Source organism: Oncorhynchus mykiss, chromosome 11, assembly GCF_013265735.2.
Source record: "Oncorhynchus mykiss isolate Arlee chromosome 11, USDA_OmykA_1.1, whole genome shotgun sequence".
NCBI lineage: Eukaryota > Metazoa > Chordata > Actinopteri > Salmoniformes > Salmonidae > Oncorhynchus > Oncorhynchus mykiss.
This window is the reverse complement of record NC_048575.1, coordinates 54,559,903-54,586,958: the sequence shown is the minus strand read 5'-3', so window position 1 is coordinate 54,586,958 and position 27,056 is coordinate 54,559,903. Positions and strand designations below refer to the sequence as shown.

At 41.1% G+C, this 27,056-nt stretch overlaps 1 protein-coding gene across 2 annotated transcripts in view; it reads left to right on the top strand.

Moving 5' to 3' along the window:
• Positions 1–27,056, top strand: part of LOC110535968 (multivesicular body subunit 12B) — a 37,250-nt gene extending 10,194 nt beyond the window's left edge. For both annotated transcript variants that reach the window (XM_021621388.2, XM_036935797.1), the window contains exons 3-10: positions 419–514; positions 4,079–4,175; positions 5,075–5,204; positions 5,674–5,766; positions 11,655–11,743; positions 22,288–22,343; positions 22,771–22,830; positions 26,105–27,056. In XM_021621388.2, coding sequence (XP_021477063.1) covers positions 419–514; positions 4,079–4,175; positions 5,075–5,204; positions 5,674–5,766; positions 11,655–11,743; positions 22,288–22,343; positions 22,771–22,830; positions 26,105–26,179 — 696 coding nt within the window. In that variant the 3' untranslated portion in view covers positions 26,180–27,056. The remainder of the gene's footprint in view (positions 1–418; positions 515–4,078; positions 4,176–5,074; positions 5,205–5,673; positions 5,767–11,654; positions 11,744–22,287; positions 22,344–22,770; positions 22,831–26,104) is intronic.

Here is a 27,056-nt window from a genome sequence, read left to right as displayed (position 1 = left end):
ATATGCTGCCCACACTGTCCTTCATAGCCTTTTCTATGATGGGCCTGGGCTCTTGTGCATTATGTTGCCATATTCAAGCACTTATTTTATTTTTCCTCCAAATAATATCTCCCCATCCCCATCAGGAGCACAGTGAACTTTGGTTTTTCTTATTAGAGCAGATCTTTGTCAGGTTTTATTTAATCAGCCCCATTCCAGGGGATGATCTTTTCAGCCACCTATTTGGAGGCTAAGGCTCCATCTTTACCCACACAGGGCACTAATGAGATGGAGCGCTGGAGCAGGCGACCGTTAATTAAGGGAAGTATGCAAGAGAAGAGGCAAAAAGCAACACGTTCGCAGCGTACATACATTAACTTTATCCCACCTCACGCATGTTCTTCTCTCCTTGTTGTTTTTTCCTCCTTTTTTCACGTAGGTTGCACAAACAACAGATGGTTCCGACGCCGACCTGTGGAAGGACGGCTTATTCAAATCCAAGGTCACCCGCTACCTCTGTTTCACCAGAGATAATGTAAGTGGAAATGTAAACTTCTCAATTTCCCTAGGCATCATGCAATAACACCTCATCCCTAACACCTTTTTTGGCACTGGTTTGCTTGATTTGCCCTCTCTAGCGTTCTCCTGTGCAGCACTTTGATAATTGAAAGTGCCATAATGTTCAATGAATTTTAAAAGTCTGTTTTTTTTTTGTATGAATGTAAATACCAATATGAACTTTTGATTATATGATTGCATGTATATTATTGATGTGTGATATCTTGGTGGGCTCCCAGGGTTATATCGTTGACGTTCTTGTGTCCTCCAGAGAGGGAGATTTATGATTATTCATAGTATTTAAATGAGCTTTTATTCACTTTTTCCAATGAACCTTGTCCCTGCAGAGAATCTGGATACCTCCCAGTGATTCTTCAAAGATGATGCACACATCAAAAATGTTGTTCCCTTTATAAGAAATGACACTTCAAAAGGGTTGGAAATGGGGCACCTATTTAAAATAACAGTAATAACTTTTCTGTTAATTGAGCTCTCTTTGAACGTTCTCTACATATCAATTGGTAGGCAAATTTGCATGGTCTTTTTTTTACACTTAAAATTTGAGAATAGAGAACACCAATTATCCTGCTCTAAAGCCTACAGTAGATTTGATAAATTACCATGAAATAGAAAAACACTGGGTATCATCAGTATTCACCCCCCCTTGGATTTTTCTTCACCTTTCTTGCGTTACAAAGTGGGATTGAAATGTGTTTAATTCTTTCTTCTTTTAATTATTGATCTACACAAAAATACTCCATAATGTCAAAGCTAAAAATGTTATTCTGCAAATATTTACAAATTAATACAAATGAAATTTCTAAAACATAGTTGTTGCATAAGTATTCACCGCCTTTGTTCAGGCCTAAATTAGTTCAGGAGTAACATGTTGCTTAACAAATCACGTAATTAGTTACATGGACTCACTCTGTGTGAAATAATAGGGGTTGACATGATTTTTCAATGACTAACCCTTCAAGTATTGAATTTCAGGCACAGATTAAACTACAAAGACTGGGGTGCTTTCCGAAAGCCACCCGAAGAAGGGCAGTGATTGGTAGATAGGTAACAAATCAGACATTACATATCACTTTAAGCATGGTCAAGTTAATAACTATGCTGTGGATGACCTCCCAGACACATCAAAGATACAGTCATCCTTCTGAATTGAGCTGCAGGACAGGAAGGAAACTGCTCAGGGATGTCACCATGAGGCCAATGGTGATTTTAAAACAGCTACAGAGTTTAATGGCTGTGAAGGGAGAAAACTGAGGATGAATCAACAAAATTTTAGTTACTCCACAATAGTGACCTAAATTACAAATTGAAAAGAACAATATAATATACAGAAAAAAAGGCACTGAAATTATACTGCAAGAAAACATGGCAAAGGAATAAACTTGTTGGCCTAAATGTGAAGTTTTGTTGGGGGCAAATCCAACACAACACGTCACTGAGTACTACTCTCCATATTTTCAAGCATGATGTTGGCTGCATCATGCTATGGGTATGCTTGACATTGGCAAAGACTGGGAAGTTTTTCAGGATAAAAATAAACGGGATGGAGCTAAACACAGGCAACATACTAGAGGAAAACCTTCTTCAGTCTGCTTTACAACAGACCCGGGGAGAGGAATTAACACTCCAGCAGGACAACATCTTAAAACACAAGGCCAAATCTACACTGGAGTTGCTTACCAAGAAGACAATGTTCCCGAGTGAGCAAGTTACAGCTTTGACTTAAATCTGCTTGAAACTATATGGCAAGACTTGAAAATGGCTGTCTAGCCCATGATCCCCAACACCTTGACAGAGCGTTAAGAATTTGAAAAGTAAAATGGGCAAATGTTGCGCAATACAGGTGTGCAAATCTCTTAGAGAGAGAAGACTCAACGCCCTAATTGCTGCCAAAGGTGTTTCCAACGTTAACTCAGGAGGGTGAATGCTTATCTAATCAAGGCATATTAGTTACATAAAATGTAACCGTGTTTAACTATGCTATAATTTTTAAACTTAAACGTAAAGAATTTGAACAAATTCAGATAAATATATGACATGGGTTTACTCCATTCATCTGACTGATCAAGTTAATGGTCCTGGGACCTATACAGTACATGTACATACTTCAGCCCAAAAGACTGATAATATGTCAACAGGATTGTAATGATTAGACAGACATTTCAACCTTTGTTCCTTCCAAAGTTTCTGTCAGTGTCTCAGTTTACAGCCTTGCGGTTGGAGTTAGAGGTCACAAAATCAGTTGAATGAATGCCCCATTGAACAGTCCTCGACTCAACCCTTAGAACATTTTATACTGTCAAACTCACACTTTTCTTTTATAAAACTATGATTTTACCTCATGCCCACATTTGTAGACATAATAGCATTTTTGCAAGCAATTAATTATTTCTCTGTGTTCACTCTGACATATCCTTGTGACAAGTCAATAATTTGTGGTTGGACACTACTACTAATTCTGAAAATAGTTCTATTAGAATCCTTGTGAGAGTGGTTGAAGCCAGCTCTTGTAAATGCACCTCTTAACGGCTGCCTGCCTACCTGCCTGCCTGCCTGCCTGCCTGCCTGCCTGCCTGCCTGCCTGGGACGGAGCTCAGTCCAGTCCACAGTTTAGCATGTGTCACACAAATAGCCTTGCCCATGTTCCTGTGTATTATCTTAAAATGTGTGTCCACACTGTTTTAAAGACTTTGGCACAAATAAAACATGACAGAGCCATCAACAAAGGCTATTTTGTCTGCCAGTCAATGTAGCCCCCTCAGTAACTGTCGTGGACAAAAACAGATTCTGCAAAATTAGCTACCGAATTGCGTTGGAAGGAAGTAAATACTTAGTGATTTATACTCTAGGTTGGAGGTAGATGGCCCTTTTGTCAGGTCCTGATGGGAAAAAAAAACAGCTGAAGAAAGGGTTTCATGCATAGTAATAACATTCATCCATATTCCACCCTAAGTCAGAATGAAAACAATCAGTACAACATTTCTCTAACGGTGGTGACTGCTGGGCAACAGTGGCAGTGGAATCCAGATTTTCGGACGCGCCAAGTAACGACTCGGTCGCCCCCCTCTCCACTGCCGCTGTGTATGATTGCAATTTACTACGGCGAAAAATTGAAATATAATGACTGGAGGCTGGGAGGCTGAGAAGAGTCATGCTTGAAAATGTCAACTAAACAGTCCCTGATTGTTTTTAACCAAATTCTGATGAACAGGCAATCCGGCCTGCCTCACATACAACCCCGCTGTTTCCCTCCAAGGGTTGAGAATGATTGCAAGTTCACAGATGCATTCTCATTTTTAAGAGAAGCTATTACGGAGTAATTACTTTCACCAACGTGTCAACTCCTCTCTTTAGAGACTTCCCAAGCTTTTAGGAAATCATTGATTCAGTTGTCTTTGTAATTTCTTTTCAGACCATTACAAAAACGGAATAACCCTTATACTTTTGTAATAAGAAGGGGTTCTTACAATCTATTACATCTGAAACGTGCATATGTAATTTTGAATGTTTTCCTGTACATTAGAGCCAGTCGTCAGATGTGCTCCTTGACATGAGGTTGATTGATTTGAAGGACGCTCTACCAGAGGGCTTCACACCCATCCAAGAAACAATAGACACCAGTAAGTAAGCATTTCCCCCTAAACCACAACCGTACCTCTGAAGGTTTTTCGGGCCCCTCACTAGCTTTGACTTTGCTTTAATCAGCCTCTGCGGAAGTCCTCTGGGGCAGCTTAGCTTTGAGATAGTGAATGTTTTATGGGTGCAGGTTAGCTTAATTTATGATAGTCTGTGGGAATAAAAGAAACATTTTGCCCTCGAGGTACACGGGAAGAGAATCATGAGTCATTGTTTATCTCAGCTGGAGCTGTGCTTTTCTTTATGAGGGGCTTATTTATTTATGTATTTATTTGGGGAGAGGACGAGTGGATGGGGGTTATCTAATATTAATGAAATGCATTCCCCAATGCTTTAGTGCTCTTTGAGTGCTACGTATTCCCCCTCACTATCCAGGCCTTGAAAATGTAATAATATTGTGGTGTGGTGAGTGAGGACAGATGTTTATTCTTTTTTATTATCATCACATTTACTCTACACTTTCTATCGGTGGTTGGAAATAAATGGGGGAGGCACAGAAGTAATATGGGCACGCATGGTTATGTTTTCTAGCTGGAATGAACAACAGAAAGAGTATGTGTGGTTGGGCCATGGTTTAATGTAATGTTTTACCACTTTAAGTGAATCCATGTTTAGTGTATACATCTAACGTGATGTATGGAATGTTATCCTGCACATCCAGTAGAAAAAAAAACATATTTGGCAGCATATATTGTGGCTACTGTAGGGGTTAGCATTTGTCTTTCGGGTTTCCAGTTATCATTATTGGATTTTGTCAGTGCTTAGCAGTATTCTGTGTGTTTATAGTTCATATCATTATTTTATGCATAGCCGTGACCAAGAGATGAATTTGGCCTCTTGTTCATGATCCCTAATATGGTCTGTCTCTCTCCTTGTCCGTCAGAGGAGCCTGCCTTGAGGAAGAAGAGGCTGTGTGTTAGGCTCGGCCTACGCCTAGCCACAGAGACTGCTGTGTGTGACATCCAGATCCAGGGGAAGTCCAAGCACACCTGTCCACACTACACGTGTATTGGGTGAGTGGACGGACCTGTAAAAGCAGAAGGAATATCGTACTTAACACCTGACACTCATTGCATTGTGTTTTGACATGCAGCTCTGTGGCAACGTGCGCAGTCGGTTTTCATTGATTTTGCATAGTCTCCAATGAGCAGGATCCCTATTTCCCTTCTCAAAACATACTTTGCCTGCAGCCTGCTAGAGGCACCTGCCTGGACATAAACAGTGCACAGTCTGTCAGTAGTACCTCATTTCACCACAGGTATGCAAGAGAAACGAAGGGCTCACTCAGTCTTCTGCTCTGATCATCCACATGTCTGCTGTTTTATCAATCATATATGAGCTGTACCCTCATCAATTATGTCATTGAATTTGAATAATGGATTTGGTCTTGGAATATTTTTGGAATGTCCCTGTGACAGTGTTGCTCATGAATTTAAGAGTTTCATTTCCCATTTGACTGGTGTGTGACTCTTGTTTCTACAGAGAGCTAAACAATATGGACATTTTGTATCGAACGGGAAATGTCCATCCATCCACCGAAACCGCTATCTACAACTCAATGCCCAACACCACAAGGTACATACCTAGTTCCTAATGATACTTTTATAACCAAGCATCAACACCCTGTCTCTAAATTTTTAGTTCAAAAGGACCATGCCATTGTTTTGTGTTTTTAGTATTTGGAAACATGAGTCCCAAGTTCAGATTTATCCGTTTTGTGTTCCTTTATGTGTGTTTGTGATCCATTAGTCAGTCAATACCTCTTGAGTGATGTAGTTTATTACACACAAGTAATTGACAGTTCATGCTCATACAGTACATGTCCTGATAGCTGTGCCTGGTCAGAGAAAGCAGTGAAGGAGTACTGGAGAGAAAGGGAAACTAGACAGGATCCCCTGAATGGGAACATAAGTTCAACAAGGGCCGAACTCCTGCTTTTTGGTCTCTGTCTCAAGTTGGAGAGCCGGGTCGCTCTCTTACTGTGGTGACATTAGTGCTGTTGTACTGTGCAGACAAAGGGGAAGAAACGTAGCCTGGAGAGAGAAAGAGAGAAACAGCTGCAGAGGAAGGGAGGGGAAGACAGAGGCAGGTAGTACAGAGAGCTCCACCATGCCATACTGTTGCTGTACCGTAGCCCCATCCTCAGCTGCTCTGTCTGCCCTGCCTGGGGCCCACAGAGAAGGAGTAGGCCTTTGTACTGCGGCCAGATCCAACAGCCTAATTTTTTATCGCAATGAAGTACTGGGGATTTCCAGAGCAAATTGTAAGTAAACAATCAAGATTCGTTTTGAATGGCGGTGGCGAGGGGGGCATGGCAGGGGTATCGATGGGCTTGCCGGCTTGGAGTGCTGCTCCTGGAATGTTCGAGGCTCAATGTGGAGAGCAGTATGAAGACTACTCCACTCCACAGCAGAGGTCAGAGTGAAGGTGGCCAGACTGATGGAGTGATATTCAAAGGTGAGACGATTCATATGGCTACTGGTGATGAGAGAAAGCTGTTTGATTTAAAGGTATGAAGTGTGCAAACTATGATTTGAGAGGCGAGACGCACAAATCGGAGTTGTGTGAATCGCGAATATTTGGGGAGCAGATAGTTAATCATGTTTGATGTCTCGAAACGATGGAGAAATCCTAGGCCGTGTACCCTCTCAACTGTTACCAGTAATCCTTAGCTCTTTTGAAGCCCACTTTCAAGTCGCTGGGGCGTTGGGGGTAAGAATAAATTGCACCTCAAAGCAACAAACCCCCTCCTGATGCCTGCTGAGATCACAGGCTCATGTTTTTGTATTAACATTTACAAATTCATGCCACAGCTTGAGAGCCTTCCCTTTCCTTCCTTTTAGTTCATTTCCATCCACAATGCACAGACACATAGGAGCAAGATGATGTACTGAATAAGAAACTCTCGCCAGCCAAAGTAGACAATGCCATTTTATGAAGTGAATATTGCCGGCATGTTCTTTGTTGGCTGCTCCAGACCCCTCATTATAGACAGATAAACAACCAACGCATGGAAAGGCCACACTTTCATTATACTGAGTACCTTGTGCTACAATACATTGCAATATTTCTGGAGTGTTTATGAGCCATCCCACTGGGCACAGATGTCAATTCAACGTCTATTCCATGTTAGATCAACGTAACTTCATTGAAATTACGCGTTAACAACTTTGATTTCACTGTAAGGGCTACACCTGTTGTATTCGACGCGTGTGGCTAACATCATGTGATTTTATTCAACCAGTGTGTGCTCAGTGTCATATGAGCTATGTTTGATTCAATCAGCCAAAATAAGTATGTCCATGTTTTCGAACTACTCAGGCAGTTAGTATCTGGTAACTGTCATTTCTGAAAAGTGGTTGGATCACTTGAACTCTTCCCTCATCCATGTTCAGCGTCTGAGAATTCCCTCCTGTACACTGTGCTGTCTTGGGGCTATCTATAACAACTTTATGGCCTTTTGAGAACGGCACCCCTTAAATGTAAGTGCCTTTCACAGTCAGTGGAAAATATGTTTTAAACGCAGTCAATATTGTGTACGTTTTTTATGACCCTTGTAATTTTGAATGCTGGTGATCCCTTACAAATGTTAGGCTGCCCCAGGCAATGTGAGCTTGTTAGAGTTGTGCTCTGACTTAAACCACGAAGCCACTTAAACTTTTGTCAGCATTTAAAGCTGTCAGCATCTAGGTTAAAGTTACTGTACTTTGGTACTGAATTCTGAGTGGTTTTCCTCCATTTTCATTTGATTTGTACAACCAATTAATTTGTTTTGAAGAATAAAATTGTATGACCATCCCCTGCACGTGGTTGGCCTCCACTTCGGTGAGTGCCATAATAGCATCCAAGAACAAGCAGACAGGCCTTGTTTTGAATAACCTGAGCCTTTAGCTAAACTGAAGAGAGCTGTTATGTACTTTTTCTGATCAGTTTTGTCTGGAACATCCTTACTTGCTGCCATGTCCCGTTTTAAATTATTGCTTTGGCCTGGTGTCAACCACTTCAGCTTTCTTTCCATCTTGAGAGAGGCCAGTCAGCCACTTCCTGACTCCCTTATGTGGAAAAGCTGTGGCGTCCTGTCAGGCTTTTAATGCATCCACTACAGCAGCCCCCTCTCCTTTCATCTACGCTCCTCCTTTCCAACGCTTCTATTTGTTCTCCTGATAAATCTGTCATTGCTAAGGCTGATATCTGACCTCTAGATGGACTGGTGGCATAAATTAGCCTTGTGCTAATATTGCAATGTCTTTTTTTCTCCTGCATAATCAAGTTTTTTTTTTTACATTTCTCTTGGAATAATAGCCTGATGTACTGTATACCTGGACACTTTTTAAATCAAATGGCCCAACGATAAAAATGTTAAGGCCAATCATCTTTTCAACACCGTAACGTGACCACATTTGTATGATTTGTGGTTTAAAACATTATTCATAAAGTAACTGTCTGACGGGGGGGTCAGGAAATATAATTGAATGCCACGATTGACATGCATGCAGTCTCCTCTAGCTTTTATATTGTCCTTTCCTCTGCTTTTGACACTTTCCACAGTGTCCCAGCTGCTATGCGGTGGCATTGTACCTGTCCCCATTCCTCGCTGCCTAACCAGCACTGTACCTGATTCTTGAGGGAGGCCATCATTGTCTGTGAGTGGGCTGTTTTGACAGAGCCCCCAGCCATAACGCCACAGTCAAACTTACTGAAATCACTCTTTTTCTTTACTTTGTGGAATCCTAAAAAAGTTGGCAAATGTATATCTCAAATCAAGCAAATGGATGCAGAATGGTGCCACAAACGAGAGAATCATCAAGCGAAATCTGATGCGCTCTGTGTGCTCAGACATTTTCCTGTGAATTCATGCAGCTATTCTTTCCAGCACCTGACACAAACCTTAAAGGAAGATAATGATGGGTGAGAAAGCAGCCCCTGCAAATGCAGGACTGTCTGCATATTGAGGAAGGTGTGGAGATGTTGTCATGGAAGAGGCTGGATGAGTGTCAAAACAAGCGCTCCCAACTCCCTCCATGGCAGCTCAGGCTCTTCACTGATATTATTTTTTATCCTTGTCTTGCCTCTCTGCAGACTACTACTTGTCTGTCCGCTGTCTAACAGATGTTCTCCTCTTCTTTTCAGATAGACAGCTTCATTTTCTTTTACCTCATTTCTATCTCACCGACCACACCCAACAAATATAGAAAACCATAAATTGATATTAGGATTTAGACAGCTAATTGATCTTATCAAGCAATCAGCAGTACTCTAGTTTTACTTAGAACATTTTGACTTGAAGATGTGAGCCAGCTCAAAGTGGATCAGGTTGTTATTTATGCTTATGGCTTTTATGCATATGTGTTTGTGATTACATTCCGCATCGATTTCATTGGGCCAATGGGCTCCTGAGTGAAGTTGTAATTGTTTAAATCTGTCAGGCTATGTTCCCAGTTTTAGAGTAATTTAATGAGGAATTACATTGTAATTAAATATTAAAATTGGGAACAAGTGTCAATATGGCTCTCGTTGCCTAGAATGATGATTCATTGTAGTCAAAACTCCAGTGGCCAACATAATCTGAGCCCAACTGCTACCGTTGATTACATAGCAATACACTTGCCATGTTTTTATTTTAAGAATTAGACTTGATTTGCCACATGGCACCCTATATCCAGTACACCCAAATCATGCCCAGAAAGCCCAGAATTTGGAACAAGACAGTTCTTTGTGGTTTAAGTTTAATATGAAAATGGAAACTCTTAGACCCCTTACTTTATACTATAACAAGGAGATGCACTTTATGTGAGCAAAAAAAACTATTCAATACAGTTCTTCGGTAGATGTGATGTTTGCTGATCATTTCATTGGTCCATGAAGGTTTGTTGGTGTGGGAGGTTCAACCATGCTCTATTCTATGGCAATGTCTGATCTTCCCTTGATTTCATTTAGCGGCAACCCATCGTTTCATTATAAAGTGCTTTGTTTTTGTACCAGGAAAGATGCAATATTGAGTACAATAGTTTTCAAAGGCCAGCTAAACATATCTCCATTTTGACCTTATCAAATTGGTGATATTTGAGCAAATGGATGTTTCAAAGTAGGTCTTCTCTGAATGCTTTATTTACATTTGTGTTTCTCAATGGATCGGTTCATTGTTCTATGCAATATCATGAACCAAACCGCTCAAGCGCATTTCTTCAAAAGAGCATCTAAACAATCTCCCTTCAGTTTATCAGTGTTTGTGAAATGTCTCACTGCTTGGAGAGGCATGTCCCTTCCCTTTTCAGCAGTGGAGTCAACCTTTGCAAGGTAAGGGAAGTCTTCATTAAATGTGGCAAACGGTTCCACAAGATTGATGCCAACCTTTTAAAAATTCACCATTGGCCTGGATTTAAGATGGCCAAATGCTGATGTAAATGAACAGGGGAAAAGTCGACCCTATCATGGTAAATAAATCTGAGTTGCAGACCTCAGCTCATAAATACCACAACCTGTCAGGGAGTTTGTTTTATTGTTTTTGATAGAAATTATAGCATTTATTTATCTAATCAAAAGAGATAGAAATGTAGAATGGCCACAACTCATGCAGTGTTGCCATCAGAATATGCGGATGTGCAGATATGTCGCTAGTCTTTTGGACATTTATTTTTTAGCCCCCTGAAGATGATTTGTCCTAACTGCAAATGGGCAAATACATGTAAACATACACACAATACACAACTACGGTATTTGAGTTATTTGTTTGAATCCTTGCGACCCAAGCTAAGGGTATTTAAAGTTCCCATATAACATGAACACCTTGCTCAGCATTACCCTACATTTGGACACAGTGTAGCCTATCGCTATTTCAGAGTTCTGGAGGAACTCATTTTTATCTTCAATACATGTTCAAAGTCACATTATGCAGCTCTCTTGAAGCTGAGAAATAATTTGCGCTTGCTGTGGATTTATCGATCAGTAGGGCTTAGTCACAGGGTGTAATTCATGATAGCTTGATTGATGAGGATTGCAATCTTATACGGTTTGTTAGCTCCAACTGCCCATGAACTGCATTGCATGCTGTTTCTTTTGTAATGCAAGCCTGTAGTATGGTAAAACAGACTTCCCTTGAGTCATATCATTTATATTCCTTTAGCACTAACCAGGCCCTAATCCCAGACCCAAACCATTAAAGACCTACTAAAGCCCCCTGGGCAGCTCACGTACAGGTTGGCTTTTATTTCATGTCTCCATATCCAGACCCTTTTCTGTCAGGTGTGTCTCGTCCTGATCAACGCGCTGTCTGACTTGAAGAGGGTGGGGGTGTCGTCATGGGGATGATGGAGTTGGAATCGGAAGATCCTGCCCCAGTGAACCCCTTTTCCTCCCGACACTGAATCCACGCCTTGGCGTTCTTCTCCAGATCTCAGAGAACATGTCACCTTCAATGTTGTGGTACACTTGTCTGACGTGACATGGTGCTTTGTCTCCTCCAGGCAAATACCTGCAGCGCTCCCCACCAGCCCCTACAGGAGGAGCACAAGCAGGCCTGACTCAGAGAGCTCCAGTCTCTATACCATATCAGGTAAACTGTATCTTTACTGCACCAAACTCAACTACACATAGGGAGTCTCACTGTGTATGATATGGATTGTGCAAATGATACAGTATGGTAAGGCGTCTTGCAAATCATCGGAACTGTATTCTAAATCAGTTTAGGTCTCTCACTGTGCCCCAACCTGACCCCCAGTGAGCTGACTTCAATTCCTATCACTTCTATTCATTGCAGAATCAAGGTTTTTAAATATTTCTAGCCATATGTTGTTATAAAAGTGTTTCATCTCCACCAACGTGTAGATTGCTCCTTTGGTAATTGATCTATGCACACATTTCATGTCTTTTATCGCAGACGTGTAAAGAGCTGTGCTTATCTGTAAGAATGAACACTGCTTCCCAGAGGAGCTCAGCATTACACTCAAGAGAACGTTTAACAGCTGTCAAATATGATTCATCACATGCCACGCTCACATTTACCCGCAGTTTTCTGCTGTAGGAGAAATCCAAACTGAATGCTCTTTTCGTAATAATAGAGTGGAAAGTGGAATGAAATTGATCTGGACTGGAACTTAGTTTAAACTTGGCTTAGTCTATGGAGTCAGAACTTGCTGAAACACCGTAGTGTGGGGTGGTGCTTCTCCAGACGAGGAGTGTGGAGAGTAGAGCAGGCAGGTTTTATCCAGCTGGAGAGAGACACCATGTGGTGAGGATTCCTCTTGTTCCACAGTGGCGAGATAGCAGGGCTGTGGCATGCACTTATCATCCCAGTTATCCCTGTCACACACTGACCGTGTCCTTACAAGTTTTTGAAGATAGTCAAGTCCACCAGTCCACTATTATATGATCTCACACAAAGTTCATAACATATAATTACTGATTTAGGGATCATTTTTGTTCTATGTTATTTAGAATGATAACGTTACTGTTTGTAATACCTATCTACAGTACCTGCTACCTACATTGGTCTGGTCTGTGGCCTTCCGTGTGTTATACCTCTGTTAGGACAGTATTTGAGTGACAATAAGAACCATAGTGATTCAGTACACTGCCAGCAATCATCATTTATCAATAGAGGCTGTGCTCTATAATCATATGAATGGCGTTGGTGTCTGCTCTTTTATCACCATGTCACAAATCCTCCAGCCCTGCTCTCTCTTTGAATCACTTTGTGGGGTTTGAAGAGAGGGGTTCATCTTCCCAGTCATACTGTACAAAGACTTTCTCTTTCAGCTTCATTTGTCTTGAAAAGAGAGCCTTCCAGCCACACATTTAGATTGTGAGAGGCAGTATCTTTCCTCCTTCGTTAACAGTGTGACGACCTGCAAACCAAGTGTGGGGTCGGAGCAGACGACAGGTTTGTGTTAATTGTGAGCTGCGCGGTGTGTGTGGTGTGTTGACAGCTGGCCAGGTTCACGTTGGTCTAAAACCATGTGCGCTCTGTCAGGGTTGTACAGGCGCCTTCTTTAGGATTGATGAATTGCCTGCTTTCTTGATTAAACCCTCCGTCACTTCCCAACAAAACAAAAACCCAACACACAAAAAAAAAAAGAATGAGAGGGGAGGAGAGGCAACATGTCTGGGAAATCTGTCATCTTCAGTCACTTTATGTGGAGATGTGATGTGCAGGCGCTTTGACATTTATAACCAGATTATTAAAAACTAATTCATATAGATTTTTCAAGCTTCTCTCACTTGACAGTTCAAGCTCATTTTGACAGAGACAAAGTTTTCACAACAGCCCCAACCTTTTGTTTATTTCACCTGTATCTCTTTGATCCAAGGCAAGTTTCTTTGCCAATTATTTCCTATACTTTTGACAGGGGAGCAAGTTATTCCTGGTGCATGTAATTATAATGAAATGTGCATTTATGAAATGTATTGGATTGCAACAAAATGCATCTTCAAAGGTATTTAGCCTTCAAACTCAACTCTGGACCTCGAAGCCAGTTCCATTGCATTTTGTTTCATTGTTCCCCTCTAATCAGGGACTGATTTAGACCTGGGACACCTGGTGTGTGCAATTAATTATCAGGTAGAACAGAAAACCAGCAGGCCCCGGACCTCGTAGTGTAAGAGTTGAATACCCCTGGTATATAGTATTCTATTAATTTACATAATTAGAAGTACTGTTTTCTTTCCCTTTACTTCACTATATAGCATAAAAAGATGGTGTTTTGAATGGAGTTCATATACTATTTGCTTTATTGTGTATCCATTGAACAGCATGTCATATTTAGCAGACATCCTAGTGATAAAAGTAATACATTAGCATATCTATTGCATTAATCAAAAAATCCTGACATTGGCCCAGATATAACGTAATATGGAGTGCAATTATTTCCCAATCCATTAAAAGAAGTTCAATTAACAGACGGGAGACAGTTCATCCATTGGAAGAGAAAGAAAAAAGGAAGATTCAAAATTAACTTGGGTTTGCAAAATACCATGGCAGAAGGATGACAATGATTTTTGATTTTCCGGAACGATATTAGAATCCTTATTAAACTTTGTGCATCTGGAAAATGCAATGGGGCTTTCCAATTAAAGCGCCACTTTACGCTGTTTAATAATACCCTCATAATATTTTAGCTTATGAAATGACAGGTGAGTTGGTGTATGAATAAAACATAAAGCCCCATAATAAGAGACAGAAAAAAAAGGAGACAGTTGTTGGGGGGCTTTTAAATGCTCGACGTAATTTGCATATATTAATCTCCTCTTTTCAGCCTTATCAAGCATTCCACTGTATTTGAAGTTAAAATAGTCGTGACAGGCAGGGGTCTACGCTTCGTTTTTCCAAGGATTTATTACTTGTATAATTCCGGATCTTTAATAAGCCAATATGACTGATCCTATGGGTTTTGTGGAATTCAGTTAATTGTTCCAGATGGTGCTCACTGATTATACAAAATTACTTTCTTTCTCCTCTTTTTCTCCAACTACACCATTTTTTTGATTGACTAACATTGAGAAAAAAGATTATTTTTGGCCCAGCACTTTCATTAAGAGGCTTCTCATAAGGTTTCAAACAAAAGTTCCATCTTATCTCTCTTTCTGTGGTGCTGGGCTTGCAGGCTAGCCTCTGCAGAGGGAGGAGTTCAGCTCTGCTAATCTCCAACTGTAATCTCAACACACTATGATGTATCTCCACAGCCTCTGCACCAGTGTGGTTATATTTTATAATAACAACATTCTTTAGGCTGAGGGATTAAAAAACAACCTCCGCCTAGTGACACAAATGTCATCGGCATGTTTTTATTATTCAATGGCCTTGTGGCACCTCTGGTGGGTCATTAAAACACTAACCAGAGTGGTGTTTTCCTCTCCTGTAAGGCATCCATCCAAAGGATCCTGGATCAAGTAAATTGAGCCAAATGAATCTTGCATGGATATTTAATGGGGGGAGGTATTGGGCAGATTTACTGCTGTGTTTTAATTTAGATGGTACAAGATTTAAAGTATGCAATTCCTGTACGATAAAACAATTCTAAATGTCTGAAACAAAGCCAAAGGGTTCGGCTTGCATCAAGGCATGAAAAACTGTGAAGTTTCTTCTCTGAAAACCCATTAATGATTTATTCTTATGGTCAGTGTGGAGAGAGAAGCAAGAGAGTGCTTAAGCATGCTTATGCACACAGTGAACATCCCCAAAATATGGTGATAATTTTACCATTTATGTTATCAGTATCTTGAATATTACAACTATTTTCTTTTGTCAACACATTTTTACCTAGATAGTTAATACAAATGGTTTCTGTTTTGATAATCTGCTAATTTCAAAAGGCCATAAATTGAAGCATATTGAAATATATTTACAAACAAAATATATGAATGCAATCTTTCAGAACCCCATTAATAAGTGACTTTGAATAGCTTTGCATTTGCAGACCAGACTGGACTCACATCCCTCATTGCTCTCTATTCTTCCCTGGAATAAAAGCAGGGCTCCATTATTCTCAGTGGCCAGACATGGAGACCATCAATGGATGGCCTGTCACAGCTCCCTCATTCCCTCCATGTACAGCAGGGTTTGTTATCACACATCTAATTAGAACTTGGTAAAAAAATATTTCCCCCAAATCCAGTCATTAAATATAGTTTAAGGAGATTTATGGACAAATATGCCTTAAAGATCTTTTAATGGCTCTGCTGACTTGTTAAGTTTGTAATTAATGATCTCATAATACATACCGTAGTGTGATGTAAAAAGCACATTGAGATTCTGGAAATGAAGTCGTTTTGGAAAAGGGCATCTGGGGCTCCCAGAAGCTATATTAAATAGTTCTGCTCAGACTGGTTCTCTAAGAGGACCTATGAAGTATGCTTTAGAAATGTTAAAACAATCGCCCTTTTTACAAAGATGGAGTCATTATGTTTGTGAGCATAGCAAAGAGCCTGATTAAGAAATTGTTCCCATATGATTGGATGAAAATCAGTAAGTCTCTTTTTAGGTGAACCGTACACTCACTTATTGTAACATTTCAACTGAATCAATTGTTTTGTCTCTCCAACTTGAAACACTATAGGCCTACTCACCAACATACAGTTTACTGACCTACAGTCTTAGAAAAAAGGGTTATAAAAAGGGATCTTCAGCTGTCCCCATAAGAGAACCGTTTTTGGTTCCAGGTAGAACCATTTTTGGTTCCAGGTAGAACTCTTTTTGGTTCCAGGTAGAACCCTTTTTGGTTCTATGTAGAACTCTTTTTGGTTCCGGGTATAATCATTTTGAGTTCCATATAGATCCCTCTGTGGAAAAGGATTCTACATGGAACCAAAAGGGGTTCTTCAAAGGGTTCTCCTATGGGGACAGCTGTAGAATGCTTTTAGGTTCTAGACATCACCTTTTTTTTAAGGGTGTACACGTTGATGTGTACAAACATGCCTCAATGTGTCAACCTATCCGAAAGGCCTTAACTAATAACCGTTGCTTGTTTCACCAGGAGAGTAATGGTGTGTTTATTAGCATAATTAATGACAAATGGCGTCGCGGCATTGGTGGATTGGTTTAGGCGGATGATGAATTGGTTAAGGCCCAGCTTAGTGGCTGCCAAGGAAGCCTCTCTGGCTGTCATCCCTCCTGCTTCCGCCCTGGCACAGCTCATTACTCACCATGTGAGGTGCCACTTTACATTGCCTGGTACTGTGAGCATCGAAAACTTAATAACGCCACCCACAACCTTGCAGGACTTGCTGCTCTGCCCACAGTCCAGAGGGCAAGGAGCTCAGAGAGTGCTAGGAGCTGGGGGGAGCAGGGTAGCATGGGGACCATCCCTTACCATAGTGTACAGCTGCTTTGATCACAACGGATCACACGTCCCTCTCTGATCCTCTTCAGAAGGCACATGGCCATGTGACACTCTCACCAGTATTCTGGAGTGTTCCTAGTTAGTTTTTTTTGGGCTCACCACATCCCTTGCATCATTACAGGTTAGTTTGCCCACAGAACCGCTAATTAAGAGGGGATTTGTGTAATTGTGCCTTCTGCTGTGTCCCATCCTGCGCATGCAATTTACTGTCAGCCCTCTGCCAGATTTAACACTTGTCCAGAGAGGCGTACCCCATTCATACACAGATTCTGCTGCACATTTACCAGCAACCACAGCTGGGGCTCAATGTTGGTGCCACTGTTAAGTCTTTAAAGACAATGCACTGCTTATCAAGTTCTGATGTTTATTCAATTCCCAGACTTGTGCTAAGTGATCATCGTGGTTAGCCTACATTGGAGTTTTGAAACTTTGAAAGGGACGTTTGACTATGTTTACTTTGCAATTACAGAGCACAATACAAATAGCATAATCTTTCTTTAACTAGGCAAGTCAGTTAAGAAGAAATTCTTAGCACAATATGTAGCACAATACAAATAGCATGTAGCACAATACAAATAGCATATAGCACAATGCAAATAGCATGTAGCACAATACAAATAGCATGTAGCACAATACAAATAGCATGTAGCACAATACAAATAGCATATAGCACAATGCAAATAGCATGTAGCACAATACAAATAGCATGTAGCACAATACAAATAGCATGTAGCACAATACAAATAGCATGTAGCACAATACAAATAGCATGTAACACAATACAAATAGTATGTAGCACAATACAAATAGCATTTTACAAATAGAATGTGCGACCAGATAAGTTCTCTATGCATGATGGATCATTATGCTATAGCCGCCCTTTTATAGAATTGTAGGTGTCTGTTGTATCATCATATGCATTTAATGTCCATAACAGAGAGACAAAAATATGGGCCCTCAAATAGAAGAAATGATGTGAAATTAGACTGTGGAGCTCCAAATATCCACTGTTGTGCCGTAGTGTTTGTGGCCAACTCACTGTAGGTGTGCCCACTTTCTGGAAGACTGATGGACCAGCGCCCGACTGGGACTGCCTCCTGGCTCCCAACCCAGAACTGGATTTCAAGGGCTGCTTGTCACACAGATGGAAAAAATAACTCTACTCCCTCCTTGCTAAATACTCCTCCGCTTTCCCTCCTCTCGTTCTCTGTGTAAACCTGGGTGTTTAGCAGCCCCACTACTGCCCCTGAGGAGTCTGCAGAGACACCCATATAATCCACCGGTACAAATGATTAGCTGCACTGAGAATCATGCCTTCCAAGCTATCTGGGACTAGTAGTGTGTTTTAAAACCATTTAAATCACTCTTTTCAGTATAGGTGTTGGCATTTTACAATTGTCTCCATTTCATAAATATTGTTTTGGCATCTATTTTTGGTGACTGCATCAATCTAACTAGGGTTACCGTGCTACATTAGTAAGTGTATAGAGTCCAATGTCCAAAATGAACCTGTTGTAAAATATATCCTGAATATCAGATGAACAACGTCTCAATTGTAATGCTTGTGAAAAAGGATATGAATAAAGATAATATATTCAGTTGTCATCCCCAGCAACCCTTTTTTCATTTGCTGTAATCATTAAAAGTAACACTTTTTTGCTTTTCTATGGGACATTTTCAGAATCTTCATAGGTCCCCCCCCCCCCAAACTCCCATTCTGTCTGGAGGAATTTAAAAAAAGATAGGGGGAAAAGAATGGAAATCATAGAGCCACAGTCATTAAAATAATCTGAAAATAGCAACGCGCGATCATCTGTTCTCATAGCACGGGTCAGGAGCTCTGACACCTCCTGTCAGGGTAGGGGGCAATTTGTATTCTCTCTCATTAGGCAATTTGACTAATGACCTGCCGCGGCTGCAGAGCTACTGAGGGACCCTGTGCCTCGTGCCCTCTCTCCTACAGCAGCCTGAGAAAACAGCCTCTATTGGAATGGCACAGATGGTATGCCCGGGCGACAAAATAAACTACAATCTGTCTCAGAGATGCTGTCAGGACTGGCCACTATTTCTCATGTCAGTGTCTAGTCGGGGTGAGGGCTGTGAATGGGCAGAAGAGGTCCTCCTCTTCTTGATCTATGTGGATCCAAACTCCGTTTACCTTAAATGAGGCAGATACACTGGCAAGGAACCTAGAATAAAGTATTTGGAGTTGGACACTGGTGTGGTTGTGCACAAAGTTTCTATTGTAAAAAAAAATATATATAGTAGATGCATCAATCCTCAAGGCGCAATAAACAGTTAATATTATGTCTTTACAGGGAAGTGCTTAGATGGAAACTGGAAACTCCCGTAATAACTTTTCAAAACTGAGTCTGTGATAGATTTTGGCCAACGGGAACGGTTCTTTTTTTATCTTCAGATTTCTCATACTCTGCTCCCGCTGTCCCCTCACTGTATCTCAGTAGAAGTACCACAGTCTTAGTCACAGTAACCCAAACATTACTGATTCATATGGCCACTTTAAAAATAGATAGGCATGTAAGACTGTATTAGAGTAAATATTCAGTACTTTCCCAGCTGATCCTGGAGTCAGTTTGATTCACCTGAGTAATTATAGTGGACACAGATCAGTGCAGGTATGTTGAATTAGTGAAGCATGAATGAAAAGTTATTTCACATTCTTTCATTGTTAATTAAGAGTTGTGGTTCAGGTAATGGGAGGTATGCTCGATCACCCACACAGTCCTCAATCAGTCAATGTCTGAGCATTACCCTGTATAAATGTGTGTGTGTGTGTGTGCATGTGTCTGTGTGCATGTGTCTGTGTGCGTTATAGTCCTGTGTACGGGTCATAGCGGGACTGAAGCTGTAGTCCACAGTGACAGCGCGTCCAACTACAGAACTGTGAGGGATTGGTGCTCTGCGCAGCAGACGAGGGAGCCCATCCCGTCCTGAAACAGCCATTCGTCTGCGCCCAGGGGCTGGAGATGACAATGCAGCCATTCCTCATCTCACCTGATAGAGCCATTAATAAGCCAGTGATCCACTCTGGGCCCGTGCTGACTCCGTTCTTTACACTACCATCAGTCAGGCCACAGGGCCCTTACTCGCTAACACCACCATCATCATCATTGTTGTTATCGTCATGATCACCATCATAACCATCATCATATTCATTAGGGAGTCATAATTAGAGCACATGTATGGACTCTGATTTGATAGAAAAATACCAAACACACAATCACTCTACAACGCGTACATTTTTACTACACCATTTACACACATATAGATTGGACCACATGACCAATGGTCAAATATTTGTTTTCCTCACACAAATTGCTGGAACTTGATTCATTGCTCAGACAGACTCTAGCCCTGGCCATTTGAGTAGCTAGTGAATGCTTTAGACTGGGAGTGTTTCAACCAGGAGATTGGACTAACATTACTTCAGCACTTTCCACTACTGTAGGTACGTGTGCCTGGTAAAGTAGCAATTTCTCGCCCAGTAAAATCGGCTCCAAGTTCCTCCATTGGTCTGGGTGTGAGATGGACCCTCCAGTATGGATGGTGGGGGGATACTAAGTGAGATCTGATTTAAAATGTAATCCTTGAACAACAAAGAAGCACCCCAGCCTTCAGCTCTAGATTAATCTGTCTGTTACACACAGATCCATCAACAGGGTGCAATCTGCACTTCCCATTGCTGGGTATTGATTCTAATATATTCCCCCGCCCGCCTACCTCTTTGCTCCCGGTGACACAGTAGCACATGTTTATTCACTTGTTTTTATGGGCTTAAACAAGCCATCATATCCACCCAATCACCCAGCCCTGCTGCTGCAGATAGCCCTTCAGCTAGCACTGCTGCTAAATAGTCCTCCTCTGAGCGGGTCGAAGCACACATGCCAGGGCTGGCTTTCTGAATGGCTTTAGGGTGATGGTAAATGGAGGCCAAAGGCTATTCTCTCATCCGCCCTAACTCATAGTGTAGATTTACAGTAGTGGTTTGTAATGGTGATGGTGGGTTTTAGGTAGGGGTGATATTCAATGTATTTTCCTCAGAGCTCTGTAGTCATTACATTATGTGAGGTCACAGGTAGATTACAAAGACCTCATTGTAGCAGTAAAAATCACATTTATGGGTGGAAAGTACAGTATAATGGATCCCTACTGTTGAGGTACACAAAAAGGCAGTCATAAGTGTCAGAATGAAGGAACGTTCAAATGCCATTGTTTGAAATACTGTTATTAAGTTATATTCTCCACAGACTAATATCAGATCCAAAACAGTGACTCATGAAAAGCATTTGGTTACATTTATTTCTGAGTTCCTTTTCCTGTGCCAGCAGGCTGATGGACTATGGGTAAAATAACACCAGTTGGAAGGTTGGCCTCTTGATATTTGTGGCCCTTCAGAGAGAAAGAGAGAGAGAGAGAGAGGGGAGCTAGAAGTTGTGTGCTTCGTGATTTGGTGTAGCCGAGCAGCGGCAGTTAGTCACCACCTCTCGTCTGGAAAGGAACGAGAGCCTTTGTGTCCCCTGTCACCCTGCGTTAATTTGGGCCCTAATGTATTTTATAAACAAAGGGCTGCTCTCTAGCCTGACAGTAGTGACACTCTGATTCCTTTGCAGGCTGCGTACAGTATGGGGTTGCACCATTAATAATCAACTGGCAGCCATCACACCATTTTAACCATGATCATTATGATAAAGGGCATACACTTAATTACAGGCCTGCTTAATTATAGCTCTGTTGAAGCTCGTTTGTTTGGTCAAATGCTAATTACACTACCACGCTCTTGGCAAGTCCTCATTTCAATCCACTTTTTGCCTGCCAAACACTGTGGCTTATTTTCATGCAAATCAGTATCCGGTGAATGTTTTGTCTCACTTCTTTCCCCTTTTTCTGCGCGAGTGTCTTTGTTTTGGAGTGGAACATCTCTCTGACAAGACAGAATCAGGAATAATCAAGAGTAATTAAAGAGGAGTCGGGCTGGCTAGGGTTTTGGGGGAAGGAGGGAAGGGGGTGGGTGGAGGTACTCAAGTACAGTGGAGAATAAAAAACCTTTCATCTTCAAGCTATTGAGGAAGGGTTGGGTGGGAGGGGGGTTGAGGGAGGCTGGTCTTCAATTCTTTTTTTTTTACACTTAGCCAGGATGAGATACTCAGTATGAAGATTATGGAATGATTGGTTTTGTATGAAACGTGTTGTCATGTTTTTATTCTTTAATGTTTCCACTCAACATTTTATTTTCTCTTTTCAGCAATGGATGATGTGCCCTTCACAATCTCTGAAAAATTTCCAAGAACCCCTGAAGAAGTGAGTGTTTACACAAAGCTTTTGAATTATGCCAACTAAAAAGCCTTTTTCTTTTCATCGCCTCTAATTTGTTAAATTGTGAGGTACAAAGTGCTCTCTACACGTAGCTTTTATCCATCCACTTTTCAATTGAGGACATACTGTATGTAGCCTGTATTCTTCCTTCTCCAGGATCTGATCCCCAGTCAGTTCTACAGCTTCCTGCACTCTCCTCTCTTCTCTTCCAGTGTAGACTGAGTGATGAATGCATGCAGCCAGACAGAGCTGGCTCAATGCAGTCCATTTGGCTGGCTGGCGGCGGCTGTCACTGTATCACCTTTTGTATTGAAACAGAGAGGGAGAGGATTAAAGATTTTAAGCATGCTTACTTAGCCATGTGCCTAACGCCGTGTTTCTTGTTTTCTTCTCTCTCTGCTTTTGATTTCAGATGCAGCGAGTCAATTTAATGGGCATTACGATCAAATCCTTGGCAGAGATCGAGGAGGAAGTGAGTAGGGGCTGCAACGCTCGGCTGCCACTGACACCGTTGGCCCAGAATGCAAAGCAAACATTCTTGGGGGTTGTAATTAAGTGTCTGAGACGGGCAAGGCCCTTTTGGCTCCACTAAACCCAGATTGAATTAAAGCCCGCCCAGACTGGGCCTGGTCAGCCACTCTCTCTGAGAACTGACTAGTCTCACTTTGTCCTGCACAAAAACCCTCTGGATTCCATTTGGTGTTCTTTTCTTTTTTGGTGGTCTTCTCACTATTGAAACTGATTGCCAGTATGATGCACATACTGCATGTGTTTGGTTTCAATTAGCCTTACTTGATCTTTCTTACCCAATGAGACAGCCAGCATACAGACAGTAGAGATACACGTTCATGCAGAGTAAATGAAAAGAATACAGACAGTGTATTATTACAGAGCAACTAGCTACCCTACAGGCATTCCTGGTAAGAAAAAAAATGAGAAAAGTGTGTGTGTGTGTGTGTGTGCATGCATATGTTCTTGTGCTTGTGTGAGTGTGCATGTGTGTGTGTTCTCACACAGTTATTGTGTGTGCATGAAGGAGAGTGAACCCCTCCCCCTCTCTCTCATTAGCACGATATCTGGGTATCAGAACTGCCAGGAAGTGACAGACCACTGTAAAAGAACAGGTGCTGTTGGGTTTGAGATGTGTTACAGAGCAAACACTCCCTCATCAAACTGGGTGTCTGTTCTGCTCCCTGGCTCTGTATACTGTCACATAGTATAGAAATCACACAGAGTCGCCATCTTGTCATCTGGTCTCTGAGAATGGAGCTCATTGTCATTGTCAGCTCAGGTACTAATATTATGTGTGTGTGTGTGTGTGTGTGTGTGTGTGTGTGTGTGTGGCCACTGCGGTCTGCTGATGGAGACAGCCTGGCAGCTCGTCCCGTAGGCTAGCTCTCCTCTCCTCTCAGTTAGTGTGATTAGCAGCAGGACACATGGCGAGCTGAGCCGTGGAGGGGAAGGGAAGAGCGCTAGGAATCATTAATTACCGCAGCGGTAGCTGGAACTGATGAAGTAAATGTGAGATAGTGTAACACGCAGGATTTAGTGAAGTGGACGACAGCACAAGATTAATGGTGGGGCCAGGCTGATGGGGATGAAGTCACAGCTTAGCTTGATAATTAGTTTCCAAGAGGAAACATCCCTCACCATTGTGTTATTTTTACTTCTCTCCTCTCGCATTATTATCCCACTACAATATCTCTAGAGATGGGAAATGAATATCGTATTTCAGTTTGATATTACACATGCCAAATATATATTCAAGGCTTTTGGAGTGCTTTTTTATTTGTAAAAAATAAAAATAAAAAATAATTTAAATTTAGGTCTTAAAATGTAGATCTTGGTTTTCTGTTCTAGTTTGAAGGTTGAAGCCAAAATATGTAGTCACTGAGCACCCCCTAGTTACTACATAGTAACACCTGCTCATATATGTACAGATATTTACAGTTATCAAAAGCTAAGTAGTATTTGTAATATGCACTAGATCTTTTTTTTCAGTGTATCAAATCCAATACCACTATGAATAAATAGTGCAGTGTTCAGTGCAGCCTTTAAAATATGCAGTCACACAAACAGGCCGTTCTTGTTCATGGTGAGTGGTGTTCAGTTGTCCAGCAGAGGTCACTGTCAGAGTACACTGGAGGAGTTCATTTTCTCTCTTCAGGGCGAAGAAAGATTATTATTGTAAAGGACATTCTGACTGACTGATACATTTTTTAAAAGACATACATAAAAGAGAGGTGGTATTTGACATGTGCACGTGTAATTGAGGAAAACTGTTGTAATCATATACAGTGTTACAGATAAGAACGTTTCCTAACAGGCATCACTTAAGCCATACTTCTCAGATGATGTTGGTTCCAGCAATTAGGCATTCTTTTCATTTCCCAAATGATTCGCAAAACTTGTGGAGATTATAATTGCTTTTATCCACGCATATCTAATTTGTATCTTTTTAAGTGTTAATTAGTAAGTGATTTGAGCTGACGTCTTTATGTACTTTGCACTGCTAGAAAATGTTTGTTTTTGGCGGCTGGCTAAGGATTTTCAGAGTTAGCTTGTGAGAGTGTGTCTGTTAGTGTGGACGTCTTTTCATATGTGTGTTTGAATCTGACAGACATTTTCATTTGCACCTATGGACGTGTGTGTGTTTCAGCAGTAAACTGTGTGTGTGACTGGGTGCATGTAGTGTGTAAGAGACAGAGAGAGACAGACAGAGAGAGAAGGGGAGAAGAGAGAGGAGAGAAAAGAGAGAGAGAGCTCCAAATAGAGGTGGAATTAATGAAGACAACATGTCACATATTTTTAGCAGTGGAGCAGGGACAGGAAATGAAGCTCTGTTCATCTGGGTGATTGCCGCCCATGTTCTTGTGTGTCACTGTCCTGTCAGCCCGCGTGTAAAAGTGGCAGACAGTGATACATGCTCTCCCTGATAACACCCCATTCCCCCATCCATCATCCACACACAGGCTCAGACTTACATATATTTGTTTATTTATTTTGCCAGGTGTCGTGGTTGAATCTCATCATAACTAACCGTCTTGTGGCATGTGACTCGTAACTTATAGTTTCCTGAAAGACAGAGGGGTGTTGGTTGGAGATCCCCAATAAATCCATTGTGCTTAGTTGGGATCTTTGAGTATAGATATAAAAACGCATGTGATGATCTTGCAGCATCACCTAGTGCAGTGATTCAGTATTGCAGATCAGAGTGTATTGAAGTGATGAGTTGGTATGTGCTTGCTTGTTTTAGTAAAATTGCAGTAAAAGTTGATACGTGGTACTACTCTTTCAACAATGACTTGAAATATATATTTGACCACAACATCACAATTGATTTGAATTGCTCTCCTTCATTGCAATGTTTTTTTTTTATATTTGTTTGCGACCAAAGGATATATTATTTTATCCATTGAGAAAGCCAAGAAGAACTGTGCATTAGATGCATGTATCTGGGAGATGGATGGTGTGAAGAAAATTCATAAGCACTGTGGTTTTATAAACGTATTATACATTCTCAATTTATTCCACAAGGGGACACTATTTGCACACATTTCTCCTTTCAGCTTTCTTCATACTCAAACCCATACCCGGCTTGTAATCTTGAAGCCATAATGATCTGCTACTGAAAGAGCTACTTGTACAAACCTCAATGCTGTTGGTGAAGAAGTGTTTTCATATACAAACAGTTTGTACAGGATATACTGTATTTTAAATCCCTTTCTACTTCTATCCTGTGGCAGTACGAGTACAACTTCAGCACGGAGCACAGCATCGGCACTTCCCTGCCTCCCAGGCCCACCCAGAGCCAGTACTGAGAGAGCCTTTGAGTGAGGAACGCTCTCGAGGAACAGGGACAGAGTAAAAGACTACAGCACCTTCACGAATGGTCTCTCATTCCACAACAACGAAGCACTTACTGGAATGATGTCTCTGATGTCCAGTTTAGAGTCCACATTCACAGTAGTCCCTCATATCAGAAGTTAAACAGGTTTGTAATCTATCTCAAATTAACGGCTAACAGAAATCTCACAAACAGGATGTGAAGTTAGTAACATAAAATTCCAAGTATCATAATATTGGAGGTAACTATTCTAAATGTTGTTAAATGTGCATTTGTAATCTCTCCATAGCGCTGTATGTTTCAGAGTTATGGTCAAATGTTTGTATTTGTCACCATAACAATACTGTGCAAACTCCGCTTAGCGCTCATTTAATTGTTTGTGCTCACTTATTGCTTGCGTGATAAGAGCCACAGTAACCAAATGACCTCATATGTTGTAAAGCTATCAGAAAATGTATTTTTAATTCTGTAGCACATCTCCAAATACGTTGATACCTTTTCCAGTTTTTATTTAGGTACAGGGTCTCCCAAAACTCTGTCCAGGGGTCCCCAAGGGGGACACGTTTTGGTTTTTACCGTAGGACTACACAGCTGATTCAAATAATCAACTAATCATCAAGCTTTGATCATTTTAATTAGTTGTGTAGTGTTAGTGTTTCCCACCACGTTTTGGTTTTTACCCTAAGGGGTCCTGGGAAAAACTAAGTTTAGTACAATCAAATAGGCTATACACATGTTAAATTGATATGATTGTTGAATTGTTTTAAATCTATTGTTATTGAGTATATTATTATATTATTCAGTTATGTAATGTATAAGAATGAATAAACACCTTATAAATCTCATGACCA